At 40.6% G+C, this 17,900-nt stretch overlaps 1 protein-coding gene and 1 long non-coding RNA gene across 10 annotated transcripts; both read left to right on the top strand.

Moving 5' to 3' along the window:
* Nucleotides 1-5,241: 5,241 nt before the first annotated feature.
* LOC133728387 (cytochrome P450 72A15-like) lies at nucleotides 5,242-7,932 on the top strand. Of its 2 annotated transcripts, none has more exons than XM_062155800.1 (5): nucleotides 5,242-5,666; nucleotides 6,067-6,179; nucleotides 6,443-6,690; nucleotides 6,787-7,165; nucleotides 7,393-7,932. In XM_062155800.1, exons 1-5 carry the CDS (start codon nucleotides 5,378-5,380, stop codon nucleotides 7,813-7,815), a joined length of 1,452 nt encoding a protein of 483 aa, XP_062011784.1. In that variant the 5' UTR covers nucleotides 5,242-5,377; the 3' UTR covers nucleotides 7,816-7,932. The 2 variants fall into 2 exon arrangements, with proteins under 2 accessions (XP_062011784.1, XP_062011783.1); XM_062155799.1 differs by having other exon boundaries at nucleotides 5,245-5,666; nucleotides 5,962-6,179.
* Nucleotides 7,933-13,156: 5,224 nt separating this feature from the next.
* Nucleotides 13,157-17,248, top strand: LOC133732832 (uncharacterized). 8 transcript variants are annotated; one of them, XR_009857343.1, is made up of 11 exons: nucleotides 13,157-13,461; nucleotides 13,593-13,724; nucleotides 13,810-13,892; nucleotides 13,992-14,144; nucleotides 14,287-14,343; nucleotides 14,639-14,683; nucleotides 15,240-15,323; nucleotides 15,664-15,801; nucleotides 15,886-15,937; nucleotides 16,670-16,737; nucleotides 17,073-17,248. It is a non-coding gene; the product is annotated as an uncharacterized LOC133732832 (long non-coding RNA). The 8 variants fall into 8 exon arrangements; XR_009857346.1 differs by lacking the exon at nucleotides 13,157-13,461 and adding an exon at nucleotides 15,401-15,459 and having other exon boundaries at nucleotides 13,469-13,724; XR_009857347.1 differs by lacking the exon at nucleotides 13,157-13,461 and adding an exon at nucleotides 15,394-15,459 and having other exon boundaries at nucleotides 13,469-13,724.
* Nucleotides 17,249-17,900: the final 652 nt, after the last annotated feature.

The raw sequence follows: 17,900 nt of genomic DNA, 5'->3' as shown, positions 1-17,900 counted from the left end.
TTGATGGAGAGGAATAGGGTGAAGTCGGCCACCCTTGGTGGTGGTGGCGGCGTTGACGGTAATATGGCCGGCCACTTTGTCATGGTGGACGGTGGCTCCATGCCTAATGGGGTCCGATCCCATTCTTCCGTCATTCCTCTTCTCTCTGTAGGGATAAAATAGGCCCATATCAATCGTACCTCTTAAGTATCGAAAGATTGTCTTTACACCAATCCAATGGCGGCGTGTTGGCGCAGAGCTATGTCGAGCTAACAAGTTCACTGCGAATGAGATGTCTGGTCTTGTGCATTGAGCTAAGTACAATAATGCGCCTATTGCACTCAAATAGGGCATTTCGGCCTCTAATGGTTCTTCGTCCTCATCCTTTGGACGAAACGGATCTTTTCCTGGCTCAAGACTACGACCAATCATGGGAGTACTCACAGGCTTTGCTTTATCTTCATGAAAGCGCCTTAGAATTTTCTGAGTATATGCAGACTGATGGATCAAAATTCCATCACTACGGTGCTCGAGTTCTAAACCGAGACAAAACCGTGTTTTCCCAACATCTTTCATCTCAAATTTGGATTTCAAGTATTTAGCAGTTTCCTTCAACTCATCTAGAGTTCCAATTAGGTTCATGTCATCGACATAAACTGCTACGATTGCAAATCCGGAACTTGTTCTCTTAATGAATACGCATGGGCATATTTCATTGTTAATATATCCCTTCCCAATCAAGTAGTCACTTAGACGGTTATACCACATCCGTCCGGATTGTTTTAATCCATATAGTGAGCGTTTTAATCTTATTGAAAACGCTCTCCGTGGTTTAGAGCCACTTGATTTGGGTAATTGAAGTCCATCTGGAACCTTCATATATATCTCTGAATCTAGATCCCCATAGAGATATGCTGTAACCACATCCATAAGCTGCATGTCAAGTTTTTCGGAAACTACCAAACTGACAAGGTAGCGGAACGTTATAACGTCCATTACGGGAGAATATGTCTCTTCGTAGTCGATTCCAGGGCGTTGTGAGAAACCTTGCGCCACAAGGCGGGCTTTATATCTTACCACCTCATTTTTCTCATTACGCTTTCTAACAAAGACCCATTTATGGCCAACAGGCTTTATATTTGGGGGTGTCTGCGTTACAGACCCAAATACCTGTCTCTTTGTTAGTGAATCTAATTCAACCTGGATCGCATCTTTCCATTTAGGCCAATCTGCTTTTCGTTGACATTCTTCAATAGAGCGAGGTTCGATATCATCAAATTCTATAATTCCTTTTGCAATATGATATGCAAATGCATCATCTATCGCCATAGAATTTCTATCCATCATCTCATGTACACTAGTGTAATTCATGGAGATCTCTCTATTCTCTGGAGTTGGTTCTGACATTGGAGCGTCCCCCAATGATGTCTCTTGGACATAACCATAATCCAGAATATTCTCATGAGATAGATTATTTACATCGATGATTAATGGATTATTCTGTGCCAAACTCGGTTTCTTTCTTGGGCGAGAATCCATCGAACCTATGGGCCTCCCGCGCTTCCTGGCAGGAGCTGTAGGCCTAGCCACAACGTCACCAAGGGTGGGGACGTTGGCGCCATACTCATGTACTCTTGAGGTGGCGTCATGTCCTCTAATTTTAGGGACATCAATCCTTGCAGGCACGTTTGCAGCAGGTATATGTGATCTCGTCACTTTAGCGATATCAGAAAACGCATCAGGCATCGATTCTGCTACGTTCTGAAGATCGAGAATTCTCTGCACTTCAATTTCAGACTGTGCGGTTCGGGGATCAAGATGAGACAGAGTGGGGACAGACCACGACAATTCCTGTCGTTCCTGTTGAACATTGATGTTCTTATCTCCCCCTAACGACGGGAAGACTGTCTCATCGAAGTGACAATCCGCAAATCTAGCGGTAAAGAGATCGCCTGTCAAGGGTTCTATGTAGCGGATAATCGTTGGAGAATCATATCTAACATAAATGCCTAATCGTCGTTGAGGACCCATTTTGGTGCGCTGTAGCGGCGCAATAGGCACATAAACTGCATACCCAAATATGCGTAAGTGTGAGACATTAGGCTCATACCCAGTCACCATCTGGGACGCAGAAAAGGGTTGAGTGGCAGTGGGCCTCAGACGAATAAGCACAGCTGCATGCAATATTGCATAGCCCCAAGCAGAAATAGGGAGATTGGTGCGCATTACCAATGCCCTAGCGACCATTTGTAGTCGTTTAATGGCGGCTTCTGCGAGACCATTTTGGGTGTGAACATGAGGAACTGGATGTTCAACTTCTATCCCAATGGACATGCAATAATCATCAAAAGTTTTTGATGTAAACTCCCTAGCATTGTCTAATCTTATAGACTTAATAGAATGATCAGGGTGGTGAGCCCTTAACTTAATTATTTGTGCTAGGAGTTTAGCAAATGCAGCGTTCCTTGTGGACAATAGCATGACATGTGACCAGCGTGTCGATGCATCAACCAACACCATAAAATATCTAAATGGTCCGCATGGTGGTTGAATAGGTCCACAAATATCACCTTGGATTCTCTGTAAGAATGGTATATTTTCTTTAGTGTCCTTTGCATAGGATGGTCTCGATCCTAATTTTGCTAAAGTGCAGGTTTTGCAGAACGAATGATGGGCTTTAGAAACAACCAATGAGGATTTTGGTTGAGCCACGAAGTCACAATTGACTTTAGAAGCAAAATTTGGAATAGAAAGAGCATTGGTGGCGTCAAAGCCACCTTGAGGCCGCAGGGGGACGGCGGCGCCGGCCAAGGATGGCCGGTTTTGGGGGTGAACAGCGCCGTGAGGCGCAGGGGCTCTTTCGGTGTCCAAAAACCGATTTTTACTTCTTTTCGTTCTGAAAAATGGATGTCCGTGTGAAGTCTTTAATATACGGATCATCATATCACGACCTGGGTGTCCCAAATAGTCATGCCAAAGCCTATATGTGTCAGAATCCCATAAATCATCTCTCATGACATGGTTGGATTCAATGACTCGAATAGTGGTGGCATACAACCCACTAGAGCGACACATAAGTTTCTCTAATACTCGTTTATGTCCGTAGTCATTAGAGGTGATGCAAAGGAACTCTTGTCCATTCTCACAATGTGTTTCCACATGAAAACCATTGGCTCTTATATCTTTGAAGCTCAAAAGGGTTCTTTCAGCCCTAGGAGCGTAGAGAGCTTCAGTGACATTAATGATTGTGCCATGTGGCAACAAGAATTGAGCTGGTCCTCGACCATGAATCAATTTAGATGACCCTGCCATCGTAGTCACTGAAGATCGAGTAGGCGTCATCCCAAGAAATAACTGCCTATTTCGAAGTATGGTGTGCGTAGTAGCACTATCCACGAGGCATTCTAGCTCTCCGGGAAACATACTTGAATGAAAAAAGTTCGAATCAAAATCGACACTTTATTTCAATGAAAGCCAATGATTACGTCAAAGTTTCTAAATTTAATCCAAAAAGGATAATCAAGCATAGACAAGTAGTAGTTACTTAATCCGTTAGGTAATTCCAATTTGGTTGTGACCAGGTAAGGTAAGGCGAGATTTTGGTGGACTCACTTTTAAAACCGTTCTCTCAATTCGAACCTTTCCTAGACATCACAATTACTCTTGAGTACGCCTAGTGAGAAAGAGTTATAACCACTGTCTTTGTTGATAGTTTCCAAATTTTTGGATTTGGATTGAAACCAATGACGTTTATATGGTCAAATTTTTATGCTTACGAACGCTCTTAGTCTGTAGCCTACGAACGCTCTTAGTTCGTAAAAATCGATGCTTACGGACGCTCTTAGTCCGAAGATTACGAACGCTCTTAGTTCGTATGTAGCGTGAATCCCCACGATTCCGCTTTTAGCAAATCGAACCCACGTTACAGAAAGGTGGGATGTAGAAGAAAGGATTTTGTAAGTCCCCGGAAAAATAAAAATAAATTTAAATTTCAAAAATGGGAACAACTTACTAGTGAAAACTTACTCATGAATTTCAGAATTTGAAATTCTCAATACACGCGCGTGTTGATGCAGGCGTGTAGGATTGCAGGTGTGCTATCGATCCTGGGTCGGGATTGCATATGCTGCTTCAATCCTAAGCTAGGATTGAAGTGGATGTTCGATCCTAACCTGGGATTGTAACTTGTTTACAATCCTGGTCATGGCTAATGGCTCGGCGGTGCTAGGCTTGTGCACTAATGGGGCCGAGAGTGTGTCCGCTAGGTTGCGTTGCTACAAAGGTAGCTGGGATGCAGATGCTGCAGGGGCAGCAGGGTACACAAGCAGCAGGGGTAGCGAAGCAGAGCGGCAGGCGCGTTGTGGGACGCGGCAGGACTGCGGGGCTACTGCAGCGACATGGAGCGCTGCAAAGGGCAGCAGGCGCGCGGGGGCTGCGGGGCAGCAAGCACACGGGTGCGCAGGAGCTGCTGTGGCAGCGTGTGGAGCAAGGCTGTAGCGGGCGCAGGGGCGCGTAGCACGGGGCTCGCGGGGCAGCTGGGCGCAGATGCTAGCGAGCTAGGCTCTAGAGCGCGCTGGGCTAGGAGCTTGCGTTGGCGAGGCTAACAGCGAGGTTATCCGTGGGAATTATTTTCGGTTTTTAGGTTTTAATTTTTGATCTCAAGGTTAGGGCTCGTGCTGATAACGTGTTTAAGTAAAATAGATTCGAGAGAGAATTGTATTCTTATTATTGAGAATAGGAGCCCTATATATAGAGATTACAAAGTACTAGTTCTAATGTTACAAGGAATACCAATCCGTGTAGGATTGGAAAATCTAGAACCTTCTCTCCTATTGCTACTCCTAGTTTGATAAGGCACACTAAGTCGATTTTCCTTCAACATTATTCACATTTTATACGAAAAATAGGGATAATAATAAGATATAGTTTATTCCAAGATATTTTCTCGTAATCTAATGGGCAAAAACCTAAGTTTTGTTTGTTTGTTTTTAAATCAATGGGGAGGAGGGATTCTAAATGAGAACTCTACCATGTATATTCTATGCTTATTTTAAGAATGCCTGTCGGATGGTCATATAAAAGCGTCATCCCATATGTCATTAGTGTCAACTGTTAGTGATCACTCTTTACACTGGGGTACAGAATTAATGCCCGTGAAGATAAAGGACACGAAAGCATTAGATATTTTATGGTACATATGGCCGGGGAGATAAGTCAAGACTTGAGACATGGAAGTCTATCATCGAAAAAAAAGTCTAGCTAGATAAATATCGATGGAGAGACAGAGCAAGAAGCAAGGCATTTTCCTCCTTCCAAAATCCAAACAACTCTATCTCTCTCTCTCTCTCTCAACCTTGTTTCATAGCTTAGCTAGCTTGGAGATATACGAGCGTCAAATATGGAAATAACATTGGCTAGTTTGGTAGGGCTGAGCCTTGTTTTTGTTAGCATAATAGTAAGATGGGCATGGAGTGTGCTGGATTGGGTTTGGCTGAAGCCGAAGAAGCTAGAAAGATGTTTGAGGGAGCAAGGCCTTCAAGGCAATTCCTACAGGTTCTTGTATGGAGATTTGAAGGAGAACTCTATCCTGCTCAAACATGCAAAATCCAAACCCATGAACCTCTCCACCTCCCACGACATAGCCCCACGACTCATCCCTTTTCTTGATCAAACCGTAAAAACTTATGGTATGCCAAATTACCTTTTATATATGAATATATGATAATATGTGTGATTAATACAGTTAACGATATTCAGTACCATATGCATGCTTACCATAAAAAAAAACAACGAGCGAGTTGTAAACTTAGACCTGAGCTCAAATGTTCATAGTCACATGCAGATGTACATGAGTAGTATATACGTACTTGAACGTGGTTTGCGAGTAATTTGTGGATGTATTACAGGGTTTGTTTATCTAGGTGCGATCGGTCCATAACTATTAGAAAATATATTGACCCAACTAAATTCAATCTTCAATAGGTAAGAACTCTTTTTTTTGGAGTGGCCCCGTACCAAGGGTGACCATTATGAATCCTGAAGATATGAAAGATGTCTTCACAAAACTTGATGATTTTCGTAAGCCAGGATCAAACCCACTTCTCAAGTTGCTAGCAGCGGGTCTTGCAAGCTATGAAGGTGAGAAATGGGTTAAGCACAGAAGGATTATCAACCCAACATTCCATGTAGAGAAACTAAAGGTATTACAGATATCTATACTTCAGTTGTTCTATTTTTCATTCGTTTCGATGGAAATAATTATATCAACCTCATTAAGAGCTACATGTAGAGAAAACAAACAAAGGAAAAATTAGACATAAATTTCGTAAGTATAAGGTACATGTTGCACCTATCTAAGCCGGTTGGTAGTGCAGAATCATTTTCTGGGAATGTAACAACTTCTTTATGCCTTTCCAAGTTAATAATATATTCTGTAATTAGTCCGTTGTGGTGTTTGCAACAGCAAATGTTACCTGCCTTTCACAAAAGTTGCGATGAGATGATTAAGGAATGGGAGAGCTTGGCGTCCAAAGAGGGCTCATCATGTCTGTTGGATGTTTGGCCATCTCTACAACACTTGACGGCTGATGTAATTTCTCGAACAGCATTTGGAAGTAGCTATCAGGAAGGAAGGAAAATATTTGAACTCCTCAAAGAGCAAGGAGTGCTTGTAATAAATGCCGTACAAAGTGTGTACATACCAGGATGGAGGTAAAAGTCAAAATTTCCCTTGGAATGTTACTTGAAAATTTATTCATCATCTCCTTCATGCCTTTACTTTTTCATCATAACTGTTTTTATTTCTAGGTTTCTACCAACTAAGATGAACAAGAGGATGAAGAAAATTGACAAAGAGGTAAAAGGTTTACTTAAGGGTATAATAAATAAAAGAGAGAAGGCCATTGAGGTAGGTGAAGCCTCTAAAGATGACTTATTAGGTGCACTTATGGAGTCAAAATTCAAGGACAACCAGGGAGATGCGAAGGTTGGGATGAGTACTGAAGATGTTATTGAGGAATGTAAGCTGTTTTACTTTGCTGGGCAAGAGACTACTTCAGTATTGCTAGTTTGGACAATGATATTACTTGGTCAAAATCAGAATTGGCAAGATCGAGCAAGACAAGAGGTTTTGCAAGTCTTTAGAAGCAACAAGCCAGACTTTGATGGACTATCTCACCTAAAAGTAGTAAGTACACATACATATATAGTTCTACTTCAAAGTTATCTTTAAATTATAATTGCATGAAATAGCCGCTACAAGAAATGAGGAAATTTTTCTGGACGAAAAGGAATTGAGATGATCTTACATTTTTTGTTGATTGTAATAGTTGATGTATGCTGTATATGAAATTTACTTGGGCTGGGGAATGAATCTGTATGATAGAACTTAACCTTGATTGTATGATCCCCTAGGTAACCATGATTTTACTTGAAGTTCTTCGATTGTACCCAGCATTGGTTGTGATCTCTCGAACCACTCACAAGAAAACACAACTCGGGAAATTCTCACTACCAGCTGGAGTCCAAGTCAGCTTACCAACACTGCTCATTCACCGTGACAAGGAACTGTGGGGTGATGATGCAAACGAGTTCAATCCTGAGAGGTTTTCGGAAGGAGTTTCCAAGGCAACAAAGAGCCAACACTCATTCTTCCCTTTCGGAGGCGGTCCCCGGATTTGCATTGGACAAAACTTTGCTATGATGGAAGCGAAGTTGGCCTTATCGTTGATCTTGCTACGCTTTGACTTCAAGCTTTCTCCATCTTATGCTCATGCGCCTTCCGCACCTATGATTCGACCCCAATATGGAGCTCCTATCATTATACAGAAACGTTAACGAGATATGTATGGAAAATGGCACCTATGTAAGTAATTGTAAGCATGCTGCATGAAGTCTTCTCAGATATATGTTGCTGCTTTTTATATATTTATCTTGAGTGTTGCTAATTTAATATTTAGACCTCTCATAATAATTTTTTTGACATGAACTTACTAAATTGATTGATAAAAACTTAAGGCAACTAAAGCAACATCAGATGAGATCTGATCAAAGTTGCACCTCTAGTCCTCCTCCCATAAACAATCTTCTCTTGAGCACCATGACCAGCTGTTCTAGTTCTGTGGTCTTCATCTTGGGTGGCATGATTAAAATTACTTTCACAGGTAAATTGGTTCAATCCTCCACCCATAGAAGATTGTCTATATTCATACCTAGATTTGCCTTGAGGGGATTATTCCTCACTCATATTCTCCTTGAGGGGATTTCTCCTTGTTTGAGCCCAAAATAACAATTTTTCCCGACGAGAGAGACTCGAAGAAATCCGGGCCAATATCTGTGGCCCAAGCCATATATTTTCGACAAGTTCGGAATATATCGTTTGGAGGATAAATAAGGCCTACTTAGAGATCAAGCAATCCTGAGGCGAATCGTGATATTCATGGATTTACTAGTAATTATCAAGAGATTTGATAATTAATAGTGGTTTACTTGGCTACGAAGATGGAAATATCTTTGCATTAAAGATGGCATCGTGGTTGTATTTGGCTAGGATTCTAATGGACATATTTGGCAAAAGATCAACAAGATCATGGCTTTAATCAATTAAGGAAAGAGGAGGACGTGATGCATGCATGGCACAAGAGTCAAGGCTACACATACATATATATTGCAATTAAGGCATAACCATGCTTGATGGCAATCAACAGAAGATTTGTATACAGGTTAATTATGCAAGCTGCATGCATGAGTACGTGGGCTATATATATATATATATACATATTGCATGGGTGGTTGGATGTACGACATATAGAAGGATGTAGTCGCCCTTGATTACAAATAAACAAGCATCCTTTATAATTGCATGCCGCGACCTACGGGATCCCCGCGACGAGTGCTCGCGAAGACATATATCTTACGTGCATATCCTACTGCTCGCATCCAGAGATTACATCCAGGACTCTAAGAGGCAATTAATCCTTGCCTACATTCTAGCTACGACAGAGGATAATTATTAATTATCACTTACGATAGATATCAAAACTATTAAGAGTTTTGATTTGATTCAAGGCCAATAACTGTGGCCTAAAATATAGTATTTCATTCCTATTAGGAAGGAGAATCTACGAGTAGCCTATATATAGAGGCTAAAGCAGAACAACAAGGGACCTCTCTCATATCAATCAATCCTAGCGATTACAAAGCCTCCCCGGAGCAAACCTTCAACCTTGTTGAAACCCGGCGACCGTACTTCCAGTCCCAGTCTCCCCAGGAGCCGACTGCGAGCGCAACCGCCACCGTTACTTCCAGCGAAGCAAGGGTAACGCCCTCGCAACCCAGCGAAGCTAAAGATACGCTTTAGCAAACCCCGTGCTTTCTCAAGATTTCCCAGTGATTGCTCTGCTCAACCTACAACGTTGAGTATCGATTTTGGTGACCGAAGAGATCACACCCAAAGTCCTTATCCGTAAGGCAAAAGTCCTTTTCCGAAAGGCTAGAGAAGAATCCTGTGACGAGGTTGGTGCTCTCCTCGTCCACAGCGCTTGAAGAAGAAGTCAGGTCAAGGGACTACCCCAACGACTGCACCCCGCGGTGCTGGCACGCCTGCGCAATCACTCGCTCAAAAGAGACAGTTTGCAAGCCAACTGGTTTTGGAGCCAAACATTTTGGCACGCCCAGTGGGACATACTAAAGTCTTTTTGTGTTTGCCATCATTGGAATGCTAGGAGAAAATCTTTACCATAAGAAACTCCTAAAGTGACAAGATGGCCAATGTTGCCACCACTGAAAAAACTGACTTTGATGATGAGCTCTCGTCTCTCCCCATCCCAAAAGATGCAAGCATAGAAGATCTATTGGCCATCATGAAGATTAACAATGATATATTTTTGAAAAGGTGGAAAAGATTATACGCGGGGTTCTCGTTCTTGCCCAAGGAAGGTTCCAGCTTGGTTACCCAAGTCGGTTCACAGCAAGACGAATTGAAAAGTCAAGGAGCTGCAAGCGAGGGTGGTGTTGCTGAGATTGAATTGCCTATAGGAGGCGATCAATCTAAAGACAAAAACCTCCATCTCGACGAACCCATTGCAGAAGAAGAAACCAGTTTGCTCACTGGCGAATCACAGCCTTACACAGAGGCTGTACATGGAGAAGATGGCCCACAAGAGTGTTCTTCTGCCATGAAAGTTGTCTCTGAACAAATATCTAATTTCTCCACTGATCAAGCCAAATATGTGGCTACTGACCAGATGCCTGGGGGGCATGAGATTGCCCAGATTCATCCCCTTGATAACCAAAAGCAGGGGCATAATTATCAATTTAATTATGATCATGCTACTGGACGTCATGGCCATGCAAATGGTCAAGAGCATGATCCACTTAATTATCAATTAAGGCATGGCCCACCTTACAATCATCAATTAAGCTTTGGCCATGCTACTGGACGTCATGGTGAAGGTGGCCACAATCATGGCCAACTTAATTATCAATTAAGTTGTGGTCTACAAAAGCCAATCTGTGGCTTTATTAATCAATTCAACTTGAAGTTCTTCATATTTTCTTCAAGGCCAAACAGTGGCTTTGATATATGTAGAGGATACATCTGCGACCCACCTTGCAAGAATGGCCAAAACAATTATTCTAGTGGCCAATTTGTACTTCGCAACTGTAAGTTTGAGTATCATCAATACAAGTTAACTCTTGTTTACAGTTATTCAAATTTCTTGCAAAAGAAATTTTTCTATGATGATACTAAACAGTCCATTGAGGAGTCTCAATATGATGCCTGGAAGGAAAATAGAGGCACACAAATATTTGATATGCCTATTTTTGAAGAAGAGATCAATTCACCACTCTTTGGTGATTCTAAATATGATCTCAACATGGAGCCAATCTATGATGAGTATGATGATAATTATAATTTAATTATTGGTTCCAAAAATCATATACAGCAGTTCAAATTCCTTGAACAAGTGGTTAAATACAAAAGCCAATTTGTGGCTTATTCTGAAGACACCATGTTCTATGACATGGTAGTTGGCGACAAAGCCGATCTTGGGACACCGTCATCTCCAAAATTGCAATTGAAGATCTCGCTTCGTCAACCAACAAAGATACTTGGGGGGCAATATTACTCCTTCTACGAGCCAAATTTCTTTCAAGTGTCTGACGCGAAGTATCTTTGTTATTTTCTTACAAGCTCCCGCGAGAGGGATTTTCGTGCCATGAATTTTGATGCATCGGAGCTTGGAGTGAAGCATAGATGGCCTCCCCCGTGGCCTTCTAGAGGTTAGCCAAACGCACTGATGCTAGCTTCTTTATTTGCTTCTAATTTTTAGTTTGCATCTTTCTTTTAGTTAGTAAAAAAAAAAAAATAGAAAAAAGAAAATACAAAAAGAGAGTTATGCGGCGCATCAGCGACTGGCCGCGAGCGATTGACCACATAAGTAACCGGCCGCTAAGCGAGTGGCCGCGAGCGAAAGCAAGCGACCGCGAAGAGCGCGGGGCCGCGACCAAGTGACCGCAGAGGACTGGCCGCGAGCGAAGAGAGGGCCGCGAGCGAAAGCGACTGGCCGCGAGAGCGAGTGGCTGTGAGCAAGTGACCGCGAAGCGAGTTCTAGAGAGGGACACTTCGCGAATGCTTTTCTAGCGAGCAACGATCGCGTGAAGCAGGGTCCGCTGATATACATCGTCTGGGCTTCGCTAGTGAGCTTCATCAGGAATTCTCCAACAAGATATGCATACTCTGAACTCTGAGACGAAGTCGATCCAAGGGCCAGCGAGTGGTCTTTAGTGGATAATCTCCTGCCAACCACATTGGCAGACGTCGAGGCGGAAGCAAGACGAAGGCTTTCTGGTGCTGAAGCGGAATCAGAAAGAGGCATTGCAGCTGGCGAAAAAGGCAGAATTGAACATATTGAAACTATGTATCCAACCCAGTAATCTCCCATTGTTTCTACGAAGAATCAAGTTCAATCCCCATTACCCGGTGATTAATTTGAACGCTTTGTTGATAAATTGATCTTCTATGGGCTGCTCTGTTGAAATTTCGTCATAGGGTTGAGAATCTGAGATATGCACACAAGGTGTTCGATGGAATGCCTGAAAGAAACCTCCTATGAAGATGACGTGCTCTGCAGACTTGGGGGACAGAACTGGAGATTACAGGGGAATATCAGTCCCCAAAAAGAGCTCACTAGCCTTCTCGTGATGATGGAATTTCAGAGTTTGAAGATTTTCATGAGAAAAGAGCAGTAGCAGACAGAAGTCGTTTTGCCAGGGTAGTTTGCCTCGGCTATTGCTTCACAAGTGCACCACGGGATGTTCTATAGCAGCAATATATTTGTGTGGCCAGGTTGCAATCATCAAGTATATATGGTGCTTTGGTCTCGTTTACGGGCAAATCTGGGAACTATGTAATGAAACACTCAAGATTGCAGATTGGGGAGTAACACAATATCCTACTTGGACGAAGACAGGTCATGTTCTTTAATTATGGTTGCTGTGATTTTAATTTCCTGGAAATATATATATATATATATATATATGAGGGAGGAATTTCAATATTACCCAGGCCAATACTTGTGGCCACAATATTTTACAAAGACTTTACCTTTTTGAGGTGATTTAATGCCAAGTATAGTGGCAGTATACATTAATTTGCAGAGGCGGATATTGGATAGCTCTAACCCTCTTACAGGTTTCAGAATGCAAAAGCCAACTTGTGGCTTTTCGCTTGCATGTATATCAGAATTCCTAGCTGAGGACTATATGTATGTTCGCCAGTCTAGTGGTTGAATGTTTTAAGCCATCAAGCTCTTTATATAAAGATTAAAGAAATAAAATTGCAGCAGGAGCAAAGAGAAGAGGGTTGGTGGAAAATTTTCTATTGCCAAACTTCATAGAAAAAGAAATACTGATTTGTCTGCAAATTGGTTAGCTCGGCAGTATTTTCATGATTAATTCGATGTATGTTGAAATTTTGCCAGCCAGGCATGGTCATGATCTTTAATTGCCATGAAGAAAGGCTAGCAGGTTCTCTTCTTGGCCAAATCATGTGGCCACAAACTTATGGATACTACAGCATGTTCTTATCTAATATGGACAATATAGGCTTTCCCGATTAGCCTGATAGTTTATATATATATATATATATATAAAGTTTCTGTAGGGGCATGATCATGATGCCTGAGCTGCACATTTATTCATGTTTCACTCAGAGGCAACGAAGTTAACATTTTTGCCAATACTTGTGGTGAAAAAGTTGCAGAGAAGTGGTGTGGCCTCACGAATGAATGGTTTAAGAAGGAAGATTGGTGATTAATACATGTATGTTTACATATTTACTATATACTAATTCTCAGTTAACTGTTCATCGGCTTATGAACAGTGCCGGCTCGAGCCGAGCCGAATCTGGGAAATGACGATTTTGCCCCCGACACCTGTCTACCTGCTCAGAACTACGTGTCTTCTTCGCTCCACAGAGAGGTATAGAGAGAGAGTGAAGGGAATTGATTTTTGTCTCTAACCAAAGAAATTGGTGCTTGAGGGTGGTGAGTATCGGTCTGGTTTGGAGATTTCTACTAGAATATTGATTTTCATGTGTTTGTCTGGCAAAGATTGAGATCGGAAGTGGCCCAAGTGGGAACAGCTGCATGTTCAGTCCCAGATTCAAATCAACGGCGGCCGGTTGGGATGAAGAGTCGATCTGTTTTTAGGTCCAAGACTCCACCCACCAATTCATCAAGAAGGTATTAATTGTTGAAACTGGTCTAATTGGAAACATTGAAATTATATTCTTTCTTTTGTTTGATTTAAGATTTTGTGGGTGTTCAGAAAGCGGAGAGCTCAGCGAAAGAGCCCGGTTTCAATCCCAGTGGTTGCTCTTGACCTTGATAGTGAAGAAACTACAAAAGAAGGTACAGACCATTTTGGGTTTTCTTGATTTCTTCCCTTTTTTGAAATTTAAATGCTCAATTCTTTCTTTTCTACTGAAGTGTGAGTATTTTGATGGGCAGAGTGAGAAAGACAAGGTAGAGCCTGAAATTGTTGTTGTGAATGAAGAAAAGAAAACAGGAGAAGATGAGAAGAAAGGTGAGAGGTCTGGTGCTTCGTGCTCAAGCTCGAATCTTCCTTGCATGGATAAGCTCAGGGATGAGCTTTCTTGAGAGGTATCAACTTGATTTTTTTCAAAAAAATTCTTCAAAATTAGTACAAATCTTCTTATGTGATTGATATAGGATTTGGGCTCGGAGGTTTTGATTAAACAGAGTATTGATTTTGCTAATAATTTCCATATTTTTCTCTGACAAGAATTGAGGTTGGGTACTTGCATGTGAGGATTCTCAGCAACATTGGAATGGTTTCAAGGTAAGGTTCTGATCTGTGGCAATTTGAAAAACTTTAATCTAATTGTGTACTATGTATAATTTTCGTATCAGTTATTGGAATTATTGGGTTTTGATATGGGGAGCAAGGGGACAAGTTTGGGTGGTGGGTACGAATGATTTTCTGAGTCTCAGCTATTTATAATCTTCTGAAAACTAGGGAGCAAATTTGTTCATAATTTTATCTGCTCACTACTATGATTTGTCATTACATTGGGAACAAGAGATTGCCAACTTGACTTAGTCCACTGACTTTTATTTGAATGTTAATAATCTAGGTGGAGAGATTCCTCTTGAGATCGGAAATATGGGCAGCTTGGAAGGTTAGCTTTATTCTTTGAGCAATTTTTTTTTTTTTGATGATTTGATTTTTGTACGCATTTGATTAGTTTGTTGTTGATTGTGTAGAATGACTTTATGAGCATTTTTGTGTAGTTTATAAGCTTTTATTGAGAAAAGATTTGAACTTTGTTTGTTAGACAAAATGAAGAATTCATATGAAGATTTGAACTTTGTTTATTCGTTTATTATATATAATGAAATTGCTTCTGATTTTCATCAACTTCTTTATGCCTTTTGTTTTGGTTCCTTTGATTATAAATATAAGTGGCCTCAACAACTGCACCTCCAACACTGATCATAGCTGTAATGTTTTCATAATTTGCTTATTCTTTATGCATGTTGTTGCTTTCGAGCATGGCTCTGATGTTTCAAGAATTCACTAAAATTGACTGATGACTTTTGTGTGGAATTGCACTTTCTCTCTGCTTTCTTTGCAATGAAATCTTTTTTTTTTCCTTTTTTTTTTCCTTTGTTTTTTGCTCTGTTTTTTCATGAAGAGAGAATGGGTACATATGTGGATTTACAATCTCGATACAGATGTGAGCAACTGATCTTACACTGAGGAGTTGTGTTTATTTGAGAAGATAAAAATGACTGCAGTATCCAAAGAAATTGACTGAGGTATGTACAGCCAGATTGTTATTTTTGTTATGGGGGTTTATTTTGGTATTTCATTTGTGTTAAATTCTAGGTTACAGAATCATTCGAATATTGCGAGTTGTCAACAATATCTAGCCTGTCGGGCATACTGATATTGGTCAGTCTAATTCCATTTTAAGAAGCGCAACTTTCTTCCTTTACCTTTCTCTTTGAAAAAAGTCAATAGTATTACTTTATTTATCTTCTGATGTTGATAATTAGGAAAACTGCCATCTGAGATACACAGACTTTAGAAAGCAGCTGTATTTCTTCATAACAACACATTCTGCATTTTCTCACCAACATATTTACTACCCTCCAGTGCATATCAATGGTCAGGAAAATGCAGAGGAGGAGGATATGGATAACAATGATGATCTCGCTGGAGATGCCATTGAAAGTGATGACAAGGAAGAACAGGTACCAGCGGAACGGCCTCGCAAAACATCAAAATTTATAGGTATTCTTTAAACTTTTATTAGTATGAAATTATATTGATTGGTTTTGGCCAACCCTTTACCAAATCTAATTTTTGGATGACCAGCATCAGTGCCCCTGTGATGGTTGAGTTGGAGGGTGAGACTGACCCACTTAAGGTATAAGATTCTCCTATGCCTATTCTGGATGTCCACGATTATTGTTTCTGTTGTTCCCTTATCTGCTTTATCCCTTTGTAAATGCATACAATGAGTTTTCACCCTTCCAGTACTGAAATTTACTGCTTTTGGTTAAATACCATAATGTCAATTTTAATCTTGCAGCTCCTTTTGGATATGTTATTTTGCTACTTTACTATCGCTAGCACCAACAAGAGATTCTATTTTGGCTTCTCATTTATTGTTTAGTTTATACTCCTCAAATTCGAGTATCATGTGAAAGTGAAGAATGCCATCAAGACCAGAAATGGTGTTATGAGTATGTGCATTTTCTTGATGGCACATGAGAGCATCTACTAATACTATGGTGTAGACTTAAAACAAATAGTAAATTATCGCAGCAATATACAAACATTTCTGGTTGTTTATAGAGAACAAGTTAACATCTTATGTTTTGTTAACTATTGTCAGTCTCTTTCTATCAAAGGCAGTTTTTAAATTCGAAAAAGAGATCATATGATGTGCTTTGTAGTTTATATGTAGCACTCTTTTTTCTTCTGGTGGCTTCTGTTTTCTAGCTGAAAGAAATTATCGTGTCTGTATAGGATTATGTTTCTTTTGAGTTAAAGAAACATGTGAGAGGTCCAATTGTCATTTTTAACTGCATTATAATGTAAATGTTGTTTCCATATTCTACGCAAGTATAATCTTCTCGAGTTTTGAATTGCATAGATTGCTATGAAAGAGCTTCGTGAGCGGAAGATACCCTTTACCATCCGCCACTACCTGCCTGATAGAAGGTGAGATTCTGATTTTAGTTTTGCTGCAGTTCAAGTATTGACTCTGCTTCTCTCCCAGGTTTCATATCAATCATCTTTTCTAATGTGCATGCATATTTTAATTTCTGCCCAAATGCACTGAAGTGTTTCTAACTGTGTCCCCGTTATTATTTTGCCTGAACTTGGAGCAAAACCCTGTTGTTCATATAACCAGTGTTCCTCAAATATTATTTTGTCTTCAACACAAATATTATTTTGTTTACCTATTTCACATTATCCTCATTTTGATGATTTTGATTCAAACTTATACAACTTTATTATGTATTTACTTATGGAAGTAATTGGTTGAATTGCAGCCCTGATGACAGATTGTAGCCATCCATCAAAAAGTTCTCACACACCAAAGTTTGATTTCGTGTGTAATGAAAATTATGCTATGTAATGTTATGAAATCAACGATATTCTTATGTACACAAACAGTTACTTTTCTAAACAATCTCCACCAATATATAATAATTGCTTTTCCCCATTACATACTTCTAATAATTCATTGATAATAGTAAATCCCGCAGCAAAGCGCGGGCATCCATGCTAGTGTTACCAAGAAGAGCAGAGGCGATGCAATATACATATCAGCATGTAGTGGTGTACATGTATTGTGATTCCTAAATATGTGGCCATAATTCATTTCGTCAGAAAGTACACTTGATGTATATCAATCTCCTGGTGATAAGAAGATGTTAGAGGGCCTGACTAACTTGGCCACGTATCAAGAAGTTGATAGCCATGATTCAGGCATGATCATCAGGCCATATATTTGGTATATATATTCGCTTTTTTGCTTCATAATCACCACCATGCTCTTCAGCGAGCAGTCCGCGGTCAAAAACAGCTAGCCTTATTCACTTGGGGGGCACGTTGATGTCCTGAGGTTCCATACTTTTCAGAGTTCGCCAACCTTTAGCTCATCTCGCTTCATTAAAGTTGGGGGGCACATGGCGCATGTTTGTGGCATGAGTTTAGTGCCAAACAATACAATTAAGACTTGTTTAAGTGTCTTAATCCCAACAAGGCTAATAACTGTGGCCTTTTATTGGTGAAAGCATCTCTGTTATCTTAACATAAGATGACATTCGTACTGCATGGCCTATTTAAGAGGCCTATACTTAATCAGTCAAGTGATT

The sequence above is a fragment of the Rosa rugosa genome, chromosome 2 (assembly GCF_958449725.1).
Source record: "Rosa rugosa chromosome 2, drRosRugo1.1, whole genome shotgun sequence".
Taxonomy (NCBI): domain Eukaryota; kingdom Viridiplantae; phylum Streptophyta; class Magnoliopsida; order Rosales; family Rosaceae; genus Rosa; species Rosa rugosa.
Note: the sequence above shows the minus strand (reverse complement) of the source record. Positions and strands in the feature narration are given on the sequence as shown.

Coding starts and splice junctions, on each gene's coding strand:
- LOC133728387 (XM_062155799.1), top strand. CDS start 5,378: ATGGAAATAACATTGGCTAGTTTGGTAGGGCTGAGCCTTGTTTTTGTT. Junction 5,667..5,961: donor TCAAACCGTAAAAACTTATG/GTATGCCAAATT, acceptor AATCTTCAATAG/GTAAGAACTCTTTTTTTTGG. Junction 6,691..6,786: donor GTGTACATACCAGGATGGAG/GTAAAAGTCAAA, acceptor TTTTATTTCTAG/GTTTCTACCAACTAAGATGA.